The sequence below is a fragment of the Maniola jurtina genome, chromosome 13 (genome assembly GCF_905333055.1).
Source record: "Maniola jurtina chromosome 13, ilManJurt1.1, whole genome shotgun sequence".
NCBI lineage: Eukaryota > Metazoa > Arthropoda > Insecta > Lepidoptera > Nymphalidae > Maniola > Maniola jurtina.
In genome coordinates this window covers 16,248-31,748 of record NC_060041.1, presented here as the reverse complement: position 1 = coordinate 31,748, position 15,501 = coordinate 16,248, and the positions used below count along the sequence as shown (strand labels likewise).

The 15,501-nt window shown below is 44.7% G+C and overlaps 2 protein-coding genes across 2 annotated transcripts; both read right to left on the bottom strand.

Annotated features, from left to right (window-relative positions):
• Positions 1-1,730: 1,730 nt before the first annotated feature.
• LOC123871490 (mevalonate kinase) lies at positions 1,731-14,801 on the bottom strand (the record flags this gene model as incomplete). Its single annotated transcript, XM_045915339.1, has 8 exons — positions 1,731-2,497; positions 2,771-2,898; positions 3,991-4,077; positions 9,413-9,642; positions 9,725-10,211; positions 10,322-10,552; positions 11,003-11,097; positions 14,696-14,801. Coding segments are annotated over 8 exons (1,500 nt in total), but the record flags the coding sequence as incomplete, so codon positions are not given.
• LOC123871489 (dolichyl pyrophosphate Man9GlcNAc2 alpha-1,3-glucosyltransferase) lies at positions 12,936-14,698 on the bottom strand. The gene has a single exon (XM_045915338.1). It carries the CDS (start codon positions 14,602-14,604, stop codon positions 13,009-13,011), a length of 1,596 nt encoding a protein of 531 aa, XP_045771294.1. The 5' UTR covers positions 14,605-14,698; the 3' UTR covers positions 12,936-13,008.
• Positions 14,802-15,501: the final 700 nt, after the last annotated feature.

The following is a 15,501-nucleotide window of genomic DNA, read 5'->3' as shown; positions in this document are numbered from 1 at the left end:
TCGCATTGTACGAATATAAAAAATAGCGAGAGGGGAGGGGGGCGTCAAAGTTGTCAGTTTTAGACCATAATTATGTACTTACTCTAACAGAGCGAGTGCTCGGCTCACATTTGGCCGGGTTCTTATTGTTATTTTGACCTGCAAATAACAGGTTCCTGCTTAAATGCTTACCCCAGCTTCAAAGCCTGTGTAGGCCACTGTTCGTTAGTTTTGAAGTGTTTCGATTTTTTTTAAAGTAGGTTGTTATTTAAAACCGTTCGTTCCGCTCAGTGTACCTCATTGCGTGAGAAAGAGATGAACTCATACGTTGAGCGAGATAGACTCTCTCGCTAGTCATTCGACACAAGGTTCGATCAATAAACGTAGATAGGTCTTCAATACGTTTAATACTAAAAAATTAAAGAATAATAGATAATACATCTCGGAGATAAAGTTTGATTTAGGATCTGAGTTTGCAGTATTGAGAGTTGTTAACATAAATACGAGTGCATACTCGTTAAGTAGTTGTGATAGTTCGGCGACGAACACGCCTTTATAGTTCATAGATAACGACTCTGCTACAGTTGCCAACTGGAGCTAAATAACCATAAGTGAATAAGTATATACCTACTTACACTCAGTGAGTGTCGCATTCAACTTGTATGCTTCCATTCTATTTGATATAGTTACTGAATTGGATAAGGTTATTTACAGACACCAATCTGTGTAAGTATACTTAAAAATGAGAGTTGTACGCGTTAAAAAAATAGGTGTCCATTCCGTCGAGAGGTAACGCCTCCTGACCCTATCGCTACAGAAATCAGGAAAATGTATAATTTCCCGAAGCGGCCGCGCGGGAGCGAGTCGGAGCTCTGCTGGAGCCTGCACTGCTCGCGCGCAGCCGTCAGTGGCGCATTGGCACGCCTGCGCAGGCCTTTAAGTACGTACCTGTGGTGCGCGACAGATTGAGATGGCAATCGGGGTATCACCCGCAGCGGGTTAGCGCATCTCAACCTGTGGCGTACCATGCCTACCTATCCACTGAAATTTAACGTCGAGACGTCAACAGCATCAGGCGCGTCATACAATGCGCCATTAGAGGTTCCGTCAGCACTTCTTCGACGCAGCTGCTTTCTTTTACTAGAATTCTCAACGAGTCACACCCAGAGAACCAGTGCGACGCGATAATCCCAACGAGTCACACTGACACGGTTGGGTGTGACTCGTTGGGAACTCGCCGACTATTAGCTGCAGTCGACCGCTTGAAACTGCTGCAGCGGTGTAGTGTGCGACATCGAAAGGTAGATCGTAGTTGCAGACGCAGCTCGGGGCGGCCGGGAGACGGGAGTCAGACCGCTTCCACTGCCCGCGTGTGGCTCTGTCATTCTGTATTTTGTTGTTACTATATAGTTGCAAATGTGATAAATAGTAATAATTTAAAGGACCACATTATTGTTTTATAGCCAATTATTTGAATGATGAACATTGTTTACCATACAATGTGTAATGTGTGATTTGTTTAGTTGTGATCTTGGTATTTATTACACTCAGTATTAATTTTATTTTCGATTGAATCTTTGTTTTTGTTTTAGTATTTCGCCTATTTTATGAATCTACTAATAATATTTACTTAATAAAGTTTCAAATAAATCGGTACAGACTTTTATTCACTACAATCCAGAACAACTTTTGATTTCGTCTGCCTCAGGTCGAGCACACTACGGGATCGCTTCATTAAAAAGAGAACAGTATTCGTTTTAAATATTTAATGACCATTGTAAAATACTTATTTCATACAATTATTATTATTTGTAGATAACTACGTAAGATGAAAGCCCCACTATCAGTGTTACAATAAAACACGTTACACCTACCAATAACATACCCAGTACCTTGCACTGCTAGTTTCTAAGGTTTGTTCCCTCCCAATATAAGAAATCCATTTGAAGAAAAAAGAACTAAAGTCTATTATAATTAGTAACGAGTGATGTACTTCATAAACTTGCATCGCGCGTGCGCCGGCCGCAGGGAACATTGGCGCGGAGCTGCTGCCCCCAGCCACTGCGCACAACACGCAGCCGCATTTCGTACCACACTCGTGTTGAACTAGGACTTGAGAGGAATATTTGTCCCATTGTGTCACTCGTGCGAATGCTACTCGACGGGAATGTCTCGACCATCTAGTCAATTTTAATTGTTTAGTGTATCATCCTCTTACTAGATGGCGCTAGCGGGAAGTTAACTCGCACTTATGTTTATCGCCGTGGGGAATAAAATAATTAATAAATATCTACAGCTACACGTTCGAGGTCAGAGGACGCTAATGTGGTAGGTTGCGTTCGGGCGTGAGGCGCGGGCGCGGGGCGCGGGGCGCGGGGCGCGTCAGGCGCGGTGTAGGGTGACGCCTTCGCCGCCCAGCAGCGTGTCGGTGACGCCGTAGCCCGCACTGCGCAGCTCGTCGCTCAGCGCGCGCACCGCGTCCTCCGCAGTAGACGGCGGGATCAGCACGATGGCGTTGCTGCAAAAACGGTGCCGATGCTTATTTGCCGCGGGGGCTTTGAGATATCTTAATCGAGTTAACACCAAAACGTTGTTCGCAACTGGGTTCCAGATTACATGGTAATACATTGCAGTAGATAGAGAGACATACACACTGTCGAAGAGCTCAAAGTTCCTCAGCTCAAAGCTACTGCAGCGGATACTCCGCCCAACCACGCTGCAGACACGTAGCCGAGCCTCCGAGCACATCGTTCTACCCTGAGTCTAAGCACACAAGCATCGCGACACTTACCCGCCGCCGCCGGCGCCGGTGAGCTTGGCTGCGAGGCGGTGCGCGGCGGCTCTGCGGCGGATGTCCTCCAGCGCGGCGTGCGATACGCCCAGCGCGGCCAGCAGGCAGTGGTTCATGTCCCACAGCTCCTGTACACAGGCTTCAGCTCAAAAAAAATTTTTTTTTATTTATTTATTTAGTAATAGACTTAATTTAAAGAGAAACATTTTTCACCAGTTGTTATAGACCAAAGCACTAGATAAAAAACAGACTGGTGTTTGGAATTTTGCAGCCCAAATAGACCGTAGTCTGTGCTAGGGCTGACTAAAAAGAAAAAAAAAGATTAATTAATTTTAAGATTAAAAAAAAAAAAAAGTTAAGCCTATATTTCCATTGCGGAAAAGCTGCATGGACCGATGCTACGACGTCGACCCGCACGATCGCTTCGACTCGCGCTACGTTGCGGACGGTGACGAGTTGCAGCCGAGCGGGATCGTCACACTGCAGCTTTGACGCACGCGACAACATGCCGGGCGACAAGTTGAAAAGTTGTTCATCATAATATATGTCAATTACCTCTATTATACATCACTGAGTCGTAATTAAACTTTTTGAATCGCTATATCTCAGGAATGGTGATTCTTAGGGGGAAAAGTGTAAGAACAGTTTTATACAACGTGATTGCATGATCTACAATTTTTGTCTGACCTATTTTATGATAACGCTTACTGCTTAGTTGGCAAATGTAAAACCCATTTTTGTGAAGTTTGACCATGAATACTTTTTTTTTGAAATTTTCACGGAAGACGGGTAGATTTTGTGTAAGGCTTCCGTTACATGGCATCCCTGAGTGTCATGAGGGTTGTTCGCGTTCGACACACTCCCACAAGTAACACTGTGACACAACAGGAATTTTATTTACCCTAGAGTCACATTCGTGTGTAAGAGTGTGAAAGCATTTCCATTATTTAGAAAGGCTATTTGAAGGAAATCCAGACTAAAAATCTGATTACGCCAACTTTATTCATGAATACGCTGCGCTAGGCATCTGTCGGTAGCTGAGGAAGAACCAGCTATGACTACGTTTTATCATGTATGCACCATGCTGGCATGCATGCGGCTCCGACGCAGCAAGTGAATCCACGACGCTCGGGGTGCTTTATGACGCTTCGACTTATTCATCGTCTGGTTTCAATGCGCATTCAATTAAATGAATAAATAATTATTTAGTAATCACTCACAGCCAGATGTCGATACTGAGAGTCAGTGTCGCCTACAGCGTCGTCTGCAGCGTCGCCTGCAGCGTCGCCGGGCAGCTGTTGTAAGAGCTGAAACAACAGTAACATTTAATGCTACATTTGTTCATATTTCAATTTATTGCAAAGTCGCTAAGTATTTATTCATCTAACGATTGTGTTCCCGCTCCAGCCCGCCGTGCTCTGAGGGACCGCAGGTCGTAACAAAAAAACCACGGTTTGTTCTAAAAAGGCTAGGCCGGTTTATTGAACCCAAGGACGAACACACGTTGATCAATATTTTACATGAGTATATATTCCTTACATAATCGACCAAGACCGCGACATATTGGTCGTACAGCGCCATCTATTATCTGGCTTGGTAAACAATATAATTGGTCTTGAACATACCGCCCGCCAAGGACATTTAGTGAGAAATGTCCTTAATTAAATGTGTTAATATCATGTACTCGTAAATATGACTATGTTCTTGGTGGGTGGTCTTACATGGTTTGAAACTTGTGCTAAATGAACTATAAATGAACTAGGTTGAACTTTGAAATTACATAATGTTAAATGCACTAGTCTTGAATTTTTGAACTAAATTAAACAATCATAAATGAACTAAATTGCGCTTTTAAACCATGCAATGGTTTGCTCTTACATGAAATAAGTTTACAAATTTGATCTTATGAACTATAGATATTATCAAACTTGAGCTATACATAAACTTAAACTATAACAATTTCTTATTATCTAACTAACCTATACATACAGTGTTGATCTAATAACAGTTTGACCTCAACGATGACTAATCGCATTTTGAATGAATTGCCACCTATTCAGTATACTTACATTGGACTCAAGATAGTTGAGTATTATTAACCTTTGGTACAGCTATCAGTGGCCCTACGGATCTTACAAATACCGGTGTAAACGGCAGAGAGTCACTGAGATCTGAACTGTCTCCAGATATGGGCTGTTTTAATGTATATTATTTTAAATTGTAAGCAACTTTTGTCCTCCTAAGTACTTGAAATATTGTTCTTAAAATCTTCGGTTCGTACTTTCTTCTTCAGTAAATATTTTAAAACTAAATGAGAATTTGATCTCCTTCCGATTGAACCTTTAACTCTGTCGGTAACTGGATACCTGATGTGGATTTTGTGATCTGCACTGTGTATAATATTATAATATATAATTTAATACTAGCTTCTGTTCTGTGATTCACCATCGTGGGACTTGTACTGTAGTAAGTTGTTCTACTTCTTCAAGGTAAGTATTCTTTTATTTTCTTTAAAATTATGCTAAAATTGTCTTTTGCTATTTTGCTATACCGAATATGCTTTTTTTTTCTTTTGAATAAATATTTTTTCTGCTTTTATACTTTGTGCTATCCACCTTGTGGCTCAAATTATTATGTGTACTAATTGATAATATTGATCCTTTTGTTTCAGGTCCAGACGTCGGCTTCAGTATTCACCGAGCATCTAGATTGATCTTCGCTTCGGATAAAGGTAAGTTCTAAATCCTATGGTACTCTTTTTCCATTTTTATTTTTCCCTTGATCTTTAGTTTGTCCTTAATAATTTTTGTCCTTTAATTTTTGTTGTTCTTTTGCTCTATTTGTTCTTTTTGTTCTAGTTGTCCTTTTTGTTCTATCATTTTTGTTCTAGCGTTCTTTTAGTTCTAGTTGTCCTTTTTTTGTTCTAATATTCATTTTCGTTCTTCATGTCCTTTTTGATCTTGAGGCTAATTTTGCTCTGTTTGTTCTTTTCCATTGTGTTCTGTTTGTGCTTACTCTTGCTTAAGGTGTCTTGTTGTTGCTTGTCGTTTTCTTGTGTGTGGTTTTGTATGTTCTCTTGATCTTCTTTCTTTTGTATGCTTGTGAATAGATCTATTTTATTGTTATTCCATTTTTCAGCTTGCTCTTTTAAGGTTGTCTTATCGTTTCTTACGAATGCACGATGTGGTAAGTAGACAGTTTCATTATTTTCTCTGTCGTTTATGTTTACAGATTTTATGTGTCCTAATTGTGAATTTCTGTTGAGTACTTTTGTATGTTCTATTTGTTTCAGATCTGAATTCTTCGATAGCCTTTTGTGTGATGGTTGGATTTTGGTTACGTTCAGGTGTCGTGTCCGATTGCGACCTTCATCTGTCCTATTTGGTGTTCTTGGTTTGAACTTTTGCTCTACTTCTATCCGTTTTGAATTTTCAGTTTCAGTGACCTGAGCATGCATAACTGATATTTTCGGAGTGTCCTCGTTGTTCTTGTTAAATTGTTCGTTAACTGTGCCAGACAGAACCCACCCTAATGTTGTTCTTTGTGCTATAAGTTTCCCATTACGGCTCTTCTTTATGCCTTCTTGTACTATTTGGCTATAAATATCAGCACCCAACAGCAAATTGATTGCCTTGGAAGTGTTGAAATGGGGATCTGCTAGTTGTAAGTTCTTAAATTCTGTCCAGTCCATGTTATGCACTTGACGTTCCGGTAAAAACGTAGTTATGTTCTTCAGCACGTAAGCTGTGACCTGTATGTTGTTGTCCTGGTTTGTTCTTGATCTTAATTTGATGGTAACTACATATTTTGATCTTATGGCTTTGTTTCCTCCTAGTCCAGTAATTATTCCGCTTACAGGAGTCTTCTTAAGATGCAACAGCTGGACTGCAGCCTCAGTTATAAAACTGGCCTGCGATCCTTGATCTAACAAAACTCTGAGGATATGATCCTTACCAGCTTCAGACTCGGTGTTTACTAATGCCGTAGGAAGTAAAACCTGACCGCAACTGGAAATCCTTAGAGTTGAAAGACATGAAACTATTGGTGGAGTATTAGTTAAAGTGCTAGTACTCTCAACAGGTTTTTCTGCCATTGAACTGGAAGCTGTGCTCTCGATCTCTTGATGCAAAAGGGAATGGTGACGCAATTTACAAATCCTGCAGGATCCAGGATTTCTGCACTGAGAAGATATGTGATTGCTGCCTAAACAGTTCACGCAAATTGAATTCTTGGCCACAAAGTCGCGTCTTGTTGCGATATCTTCACCAGCAAACCTTTTACAAAAACACAATTTGTGTTGCTCTGAACAATACTCACAGCGCATAACTGAGGTATTTGTAGCTTTAAAAGACTTTGGTTTTGAACTAGAACCACTGTTGTACTGTACTGAAGGTTTTTTAGAATCTACAAATTCTAAAGCGCGAAAACGGTTTTCCATAAAAGTTTTAAATTGTTCTAAGGTTGGCAATTGATTCGAATCGACTGAACTAGAAATATGTAGCTCCCACTGTTTCCGTGTTTCGGAATCGAGTTTGAAAGTAACAATATGAATTATGATAATATCCCATGTGCTAACATCAATGTCTATATTTTTTAATGCATTCAAGCAGTCTATGGTGGTGTCTATAAGGTCTTTTAGACCGGATGCTGACTCAGTGTTCATCTGTTTAATGCTAAACAAGCGTTTAAAGATGCATTTCGCTAAGTATTTTCTATTGTTGTACCTTTGTTCTAATAGAGACCAGCATCGACTGTAATTTGCACTAGTAATTGGTGTATGCCTTATTAATTGCTCTGCCTCACCCGTTATGTGAGATTTCAAATAATTTAACTTTTGTACATTGTCTAAATCAGTATTATTGTGAACAAGAGAAACGAATAAATCACGAAATGTTGTCCATTCTGAATAACTACCCGAAAATGTCGGAATAGTAATTTTTGGAAGCTTTACTAACGGGCTGACCTTATCACTATTAATTGTACTAGGACTTGACTGACTTTCTGTTGACCTAAGTTGATTTAAAGTTCTTATTAAGAGAGATTTATAATTGAAATAGTGATCTTTAGTAATATCATAAATTTCTTTTACAACATACTGTGTACTTGCTAAAATATCTGGTTGTGAAATTTCAAACAATTTAGCATGATTTGCTCTAAAAGATAACCAATCTGTTTCTAAACTTTCCGATCTAATTTCTACGTACTCTTTGCTTATTCTTTCTTTTGCACTTTTCTTAAAATTGGATAAATCCCTTTTAATTGAATTGTGTAAATCTAACTGCACATTTATTAGTCCTTCCATTTTGTACTCAAATTAAATTAATTATTGATCTACTTAGCTAAACTTCACCTCTTTACTGACCTATTAAATAATCATTGTCCTCATTTGAACTCAAACTAAAAGTGTTCTAAATAATTCATTTGTACTAATTTAAGTTAAGCAACTTGGAAAATAACCAAGTGAAAGCAAAGTTCTCGATTAAATTAACATGTGTTCTATCAATCAAAATAATTCTATGTTCTATACCATCATGTAAATCACAAGTGTTTGATTGATCTAAAATTTCTATGTTCTAAATAATTTCAATGTTCTTTTAAAAATATCTTGAAAAATTTACAAGTCAATTTACTGATCGAAAAAATTCTATGTCCTAAGATATTTCTTGAAAATTTTACAAGTGTTTGAAACTTAAACAGTTCTAGGGGAAATCGGACATAGGTTCCCCGTTCCCTCGTTTTTAGTGAAATTATTCTAAGTCCTAACTAGCATGCAATTTACTCTAAGTTAAAGTTAAGAGTTTACTAATATTTCTACAAGTTTCAAATTCTATGTTCTTATTAGCTTGAATTTTCTAAGTTATTGAAACCAATGAAATAAAGTTCAATTTTGCTTGAAATATGAATCACTGACTTAAAGTTTAATTTTGCTTGAAAGTTAATTTGAAGGTTTGTACTCACGGTTTGACACTTCACTTGAACTATTGCACTCACACGTCACGATGACAGCTGTCAGCTTGACTTTGGCACCTGTCAGACTTGACTTTGACACCTGTCAGCTTGACTTTGACACCTGTCGAACTGGTCCTTGGTAGTCCATCCTTGGCGTACTACGGTTGTCCTGCTCTGCACCACTCGTCTCGCTCGCTCTCGCTGGTCCACGCTGCTGGCGCCCTCTGCCGGCGCCTGCCGCCGCTGCTGGATCCACGTACTCTGGTGTTTGCAGCGATCCACTGCGAGTACGGTGAGTGGTCCACTCCAGTGGACCACTTGTTCTTCAAAAAAGGTCCGGTTCTGAAGGAACAAAATGTTCCCGCTCCAGCCCGCCGTGCTCTGAGGGACCGCAGGTCGTAACAAAAAAACCACGGTTTGTTCTAAAAAGGCTAGGCCGGTTTATTGAACCCAAGGACGAACACACGTTGATCAATATTTTACATGAGTATATATTCCTTACATAATCGACCAAGACCGCGACATATTGGTCGTACAGCGCCATCTATTATCTGGCTTGGTAAACAATATAATTGGTCTTGAACAATTGCTTAAAAAGATTCACTATTTATTTGAAAATGTTTGCGGAGTGACCTGCATCTGTAAGGCACAACTGTGTAATGAGTATCGCGTGCTGCGTGCAGCGTGCAGTACCTGCGCGGCGTCGTCGGCGACGTGTCCGCACGCGTCGATGACGCAGTCCGCGGCGCGCGGGTGCCGCGCGCGCAGCGCCGCCACGCGCGCCGCCAGCTGCCCGGTCTGCCGACTGACGCGCGTGTCCACCAGCAGCACGCGCAGGCGCGCCGCCAGCTGCAGCGGGCGCGCCGCGGAGCCCTTGCGGAACGACACCAGCCCCCCGAACGTGCACGTCCAGTTGTCGATGCCTGCAACGCCACGAGCGGCCGTGAGAATGCGATATGCGAGGAGTTCACTCGTCGATGGAGCTACGAATGGAACAGTTCTCACCGGAGGGCGCGCCGTGCATGATCCTCTCGCAGTTGAACGCCCACGCCGATATCAGCGCGCGTTCATCGGCGCCGAGCGCCTCCACCGCCGCGCCCGCGCGCAGCGCCAGCAGCGCGGCCGCCGCACACACCGCGAACGCCGCCGAGCTGCCCGCGCCCGCGCCCACCGCCAACGCGCTCGTGGCGCGCACGCACACGGTATGAGCGGGTGCCTCGTCACCCAGCACGCCCGCCAGCAGGTACAGGAAGCCGCGCACGGCGTTGCGCTGCGCACCGCTCCACGCGTCCGCGCTCGCCACGAACGCCGTCACGAAGCCGTCCACCGCCGCCAGCAGGCTCTCGTGCTGCACCGCGCGCGGCGCCGCCCACGAGCGCGCGCTCCGAGCGCCCACGAACAGGTGCTCCACCACGCACCGCAGCGGGATGCTCTCCTCCAGGTCGACGGCCGGGAACTGCAGGCGCAGGACCGGCTCGGCCGCCTCCTCCTCCTGAACATTACAACGATGCGAGTCAGGACAGGGGCGCTTATTCTCTCGCCTTCCTCCTCGGAATCGGAGCGCATAGCGTCCGCAAGGAAGCCCGGCTGAGCGCGAGGTACCTGGATAGTGAGCGTGGTGCGCAGGCCGAGGCTGCCGGCGAGCGCCGTGCGGCCGAACATGACGGAGTGCTCGCCGTGCAGGATCACCTTGCCCGGCGCCGACGCGGCCGCCGCCCGGCAGCGCGCGGCGCCGCTCACGCGCGCTGCGCCCGCCACTGCTCCGCCGTCAGCGTGCGCTGCGTGAACGCGTGGATGGACTTCAGCTCCTCGCGCAGCACCGCGTTCACCAGCCTGCGATTCATGTCATTATTCTATTGGCTATTATATTGTTTGTTTGTTGACTTACTAAAGGTATTAATTACAATGAGACATGTGATATACTTATTTAAAGTAGTTTAATGAATTTAAATTTTGGAACTTTTAATCTTTAATTGAATATATTCAACAGCAATTTTTACATGTTATTCTTGACTATAATGGACTTATTTGATTAGGTAAGTTGTAAAGTTGTACCTACTTGAAATTTTATATTAGGTATTTATGTGAAATTTTGCACGCCATTGCATGGCAAATGTAGGGATACTATATGAATAATATGTAATACCATTGTTAACCTACATTAAGAGCAAAAATAAATGATTGATTGATTGACTCTAGTTAGTTCGCGTCTCGTCATCTACGAAAGAGACTAAAACCAAAACGAGTTTTCCTAGCCTGCAATAATCTCCTGAAGAAACAGACCTGTGCCTCTGCAGCAGCGGCTTGCCCTGGAACTTGTCGGACACGATGAGCGCCGCGAACTTGGCGCCCCAGCCGTCGCTCTCGTCCACCACCTCCTGCAACAGCCTCGTCTCACTTGCGGGGACGCCAGCTCGCTACCCGAGCTGGAGCATCCCTGAGTCAGTTCATGGCGCACAGTATAGTAACCAACCAGGTGAACACAATATTATGAAAACATAGCAAATAGTTATATTTACATCAAACTAAAGGCAGGTTAGTATCTCCGCACGCCTCCTTCACAGAAGCGAAAACAGTCACTAACAACTTATTACGGATAGTGCACAAGAGCGCTCTCACACATAACTGTACCTACTGGAACCGCGACGCGTTTGTAAATTATTTATATTCATTCACACATTGATACTTCCACAGCACACACACACACACAATGGGTAATGGCTCACTGAGTGCGACTCGCCTGATTGCAATCATGCTTTGCGTAACTGAGTACTAAGTAGTACCGACTTATGTTAGATACAAGATTAGTGCGGCCTGGCGTTCATTTACATCATTCATTTACAATTACAATGTTAGCCCACAACTCCGATGTGTAGAGCATCGGCGACGGTGGCCCGCCTGTCGGTATTCTACCTACAGGATACGCTCGTGCGTACAGCGCAGAGTGCTACGCACTTTCACCTGGTTCCCCCCTCATGTCACGAGGCGTTGTACAAGTCTGCACCGCTACATAGTCGAAATTCCATGGACTCGTACGAAGCGATTTACTTGGAATCTCCTTCTACTTTCCGTTTTCGGTGCCCATTTCAAAATTGGAACCTTCAAAAGAGTGAATAGGACTCCTCCGAGGCAAGCGCGCTACAACTCAGGCTGCATCACTATTTGATGTGGCCGCAGTCAAGCGCATGCCTGTTCAGATTTAAACAAACCGCACTGACTAAATTAATTAATTATATAATCATCACCCATTCAAATGACTTTTGCATTTTTTCTTCCCATCGAGTCACACCCGGAGCAACAGTGTGACTCATTGGGAATTCTAATGGACAAAAAAGGTTGCAACTAGTAACAGCGTGATACGTTGATTGCGACTCTTTGGGAACCCACTGACAGATGGGTCATATTTTTTGGTGTTGCGGGTTGGTGGTGTTTTGTGATGCAATGGTGTAGTGACCTGGAGCCGGACTGATGCGCGCAAGGCTACTACGGTTGACGCGTTATTCATGAGTGTATTTATGTCTATGATACCCACCAAAAACATCTCTTTTCAAAGGTTGCTAAGACTCACAAGTTCATAATGTTTTCACTTTTAAAAAGTTATGAGATCTCTAGTAGAGCCAAGCCCTTAGCTGAGCTTAGATTTGTGCTGGCCATGGGACCTATCCCAAGTCCAAAGTAATATAGCTCTTAAATGTTCTTGACTATATCACAATAAATAACCAGTAACTCTACTTATAAGCTCTGATTCTACAAACCCTGCATCTTGGTTTAAAAAGTACAGTTTGGCCATTAATGCCTTTAATGTTCGTGGAATTTTTATCTGATATGACATTTAAGCCCGGAATTTTGTTTGCGACAGTCACGAAGTACAATACAAATTAGTAATTGTTGAACAAACTATTCCTTATTGCCCTAAAATATGTTATGTCAAGTAATAGTGTCTGAACTGCGTGAACATTTGTGGTTATATCATTTAAAACAAATTAAAATGTGCTTCAAAGATAACTATACCAAGTGGGTTATCATATGATAAAGTTTTTGATTTATCGTGCAAAATGTTGGGAAAAATACCCAAGTACGGAACCCTCAGTGCGCGAGTCTGACTCGTTTTTTTTATTTACTTAACAAAAGTAGTGTGAGGCCCTGCCTCCTGATGAAGTGAAAACTGAATATATTGGATAATAATATATTGGAATGAAAACAATCACACACCAAAAATATTGTAATGAATTTATTTGGAATGTTCATTCAGATTGAATAGCTACTTCAGTACTAACTAGTAGGCACGATTAGTTCTTCTTGAGCTTTCCCTGCACGGGCACACACGCGGGCAGCAGCAGCTGCTGGCGCGTGAAGTACGCCAGGAACAGCAGGAAGTGCAGGCAGCAGAACACGGAGATCAGCAGCGGGAACAGGTCGGGGTAGCGCGGCGGCGGCGCCACCAGCAGCGCGCCCAGCGCCAGCCAGCACATGCCCTGCAGCGACAGGAAGAACAGCGTGCTGAGCAGCTTCAGCGCCACGCGGCCCAGCCCGCGCTCCACGCGCGTCGCCTCGTACACCGCGCCCGCGCTCACCCAGCTGAGCACGCCCGTGCCCTGCCCCGACAGGCGCAGCGCGATGCTGTAGAAGCTCACGTAGATCGCGGAGGTGCACAGGAACGGGATCAGCAGCCCGTCCTTCAGCAGCAGCGGCAGCATGCTGAACGTGGATACCAGCAGGAACCAGAAGCACATGAAGGGGTCTTCCGGCAAGTGCAGCGCCACCGGCACCGCCGCCAGCAGGATGGACTTTTCGTGCACCTGGTACGAGAACAGGAAGAACGCCAGCGACACGTTTATTAGGCACAGAACAAACTTCTTTCTGTTAATCCTAAAGAAGAGGTCCGCGCAGGCGGGCAGGCTCGCCACCAGCGTGCAGCCAACGCACAGCCGCACCATCTCTTCATTGGTGTATACGTCCTTCAGCTTAACCAACACGTTGGCCGTGCACCAGACATTTGACACTTTGTCTTCGAATACTCCTCGTTTGACTGGGAACAGTCGATGAAGAATTTGCAGAATATCGTCCCACGAGTGGACCAGCGGATACCAGATGATGATGAAGCTGGAGATGACTGCGATGGCCAGCTTGTTGAACCGGTGCACGACGTGCGACACGCGGCCCTTGTGCGGCAGCCAAGTGAAGCACTTGCGGAGTAGATAGATGAAGAAGGGCAGCGCGTGGTACAGCTCCATCTGCTTGTAGTTCAGAGCCAGCACGAAGAATATGGTGGCCAGGGTGTCGTTCTCCACGGCCACTACGAAGAAGGTGGCCCACAGGAACAGGCCGAGCGACACGCAGTTGTACTGGAAGTGGCCGTGGTCCACCAGCAGCAGGCCGGGGTACAGCAGCAGCAGCACGCTCGCCACGTCCGTGCGCTGCAGCACGCCGCGCCGCGTCGCCGCGCGCTCCGCGTCCACGCACAGGCACAGCGCGGCGCTCACGTAGAAGTACAGGTCGCTGAGGAACACGCTCCAGCGCATGAAGCTCTTGTGCGCCTCGCCCTCGTAGCCGCGCGACGCGAACAGGCGCACGGACTCGGGCTCCAGCCGCTCGGCCACGAGCCCCAGCAGCAGGCTGTGGTAGGCGCTGAGCGGCGGGTAGTCCAGCCCCCAGTACTGCAGGTCGTTCTGCGTCGTGTTGCGGTACCACTGGCGCGCCGGCGTGTGCACCGTCAGCTCCTGCCAGTGGCGCTGCGCCTCGTAGTCGCCGAACATGGGCGGCGCGCCGCGCCCCGAGTACGGGTAGGCCGCCACGCACCAGCGCACCAGCAGCGCCAGGCACAGCCCCGGCACCAGCGCGCACTTCGTCAGCGTGAACCGCTCCGGCTCCGCGCTCTTGCCCATCGTAGAGCCACGCGACACTAGGCGTTCATCGCGACATTCGCAATAGTGCGCACGTAAACACGGCAACGATTCTTTGACAGTTCGTACTTACGACGTGAACGGCGTCCAATTCCTTGATGAGCTTGTCTTTCAGGTACGTTTCCGTGTACACCATATTCGATACAACTAATCAATGTTTTCACGCGTTCATTAACACTTTAAATGTCGGAAATTAATAAAAAGTCTAGCAAAATATAGCAAAATAGGTTATATCCCAGACAATTAACTAGATTCACTAATGTCATTGTCAGGAATAGACTGTCAAAGACTTCCGGCTCTGGATTCTAACTTTTTAAAACAGAACTAGCCGCCACTCACGAACTACAGTAGAAACGGGTAACATTGATTGAACACGTATTGAAGTATCACGAGTTTTTAGGATGCCATTAGTAAAAGTAAATAAATAAGTGATGTTGTATATTTTGAATACAAAATAGCTGATACAAGTCCTATATTAAGTATAATGTTTCTGAAATCCATCTTAAATCGGGGTTTGGACTTTTGTGCTATGACAAAGTAACCATACAATTATGGGTACCTAACTTTGTAAATAGAACCGTCGGTCGTATCCTACGAATAAAGACACTGTTACAAGAGGCCTATTTTTCAGGAGCACCATTTTTGTGATTTATTTTATCAACATATTGTATGCAGCGATGTAATGCAATATGAAGCTGTGATAGCCGTATAGCCGTGTGATAGCCGTTGTATGCAGCGATGTAATGCACTATGAAGCTGTGATAGCCGTATAGCCGTGTGATAGCCGTTGTATGCAGCGATGTAATGCACTATGAAGCTGTGATAGCCGTATAGCCGTGTGATAGCCGTTGTATGCAGCGATGTAATGCACTATGAAGC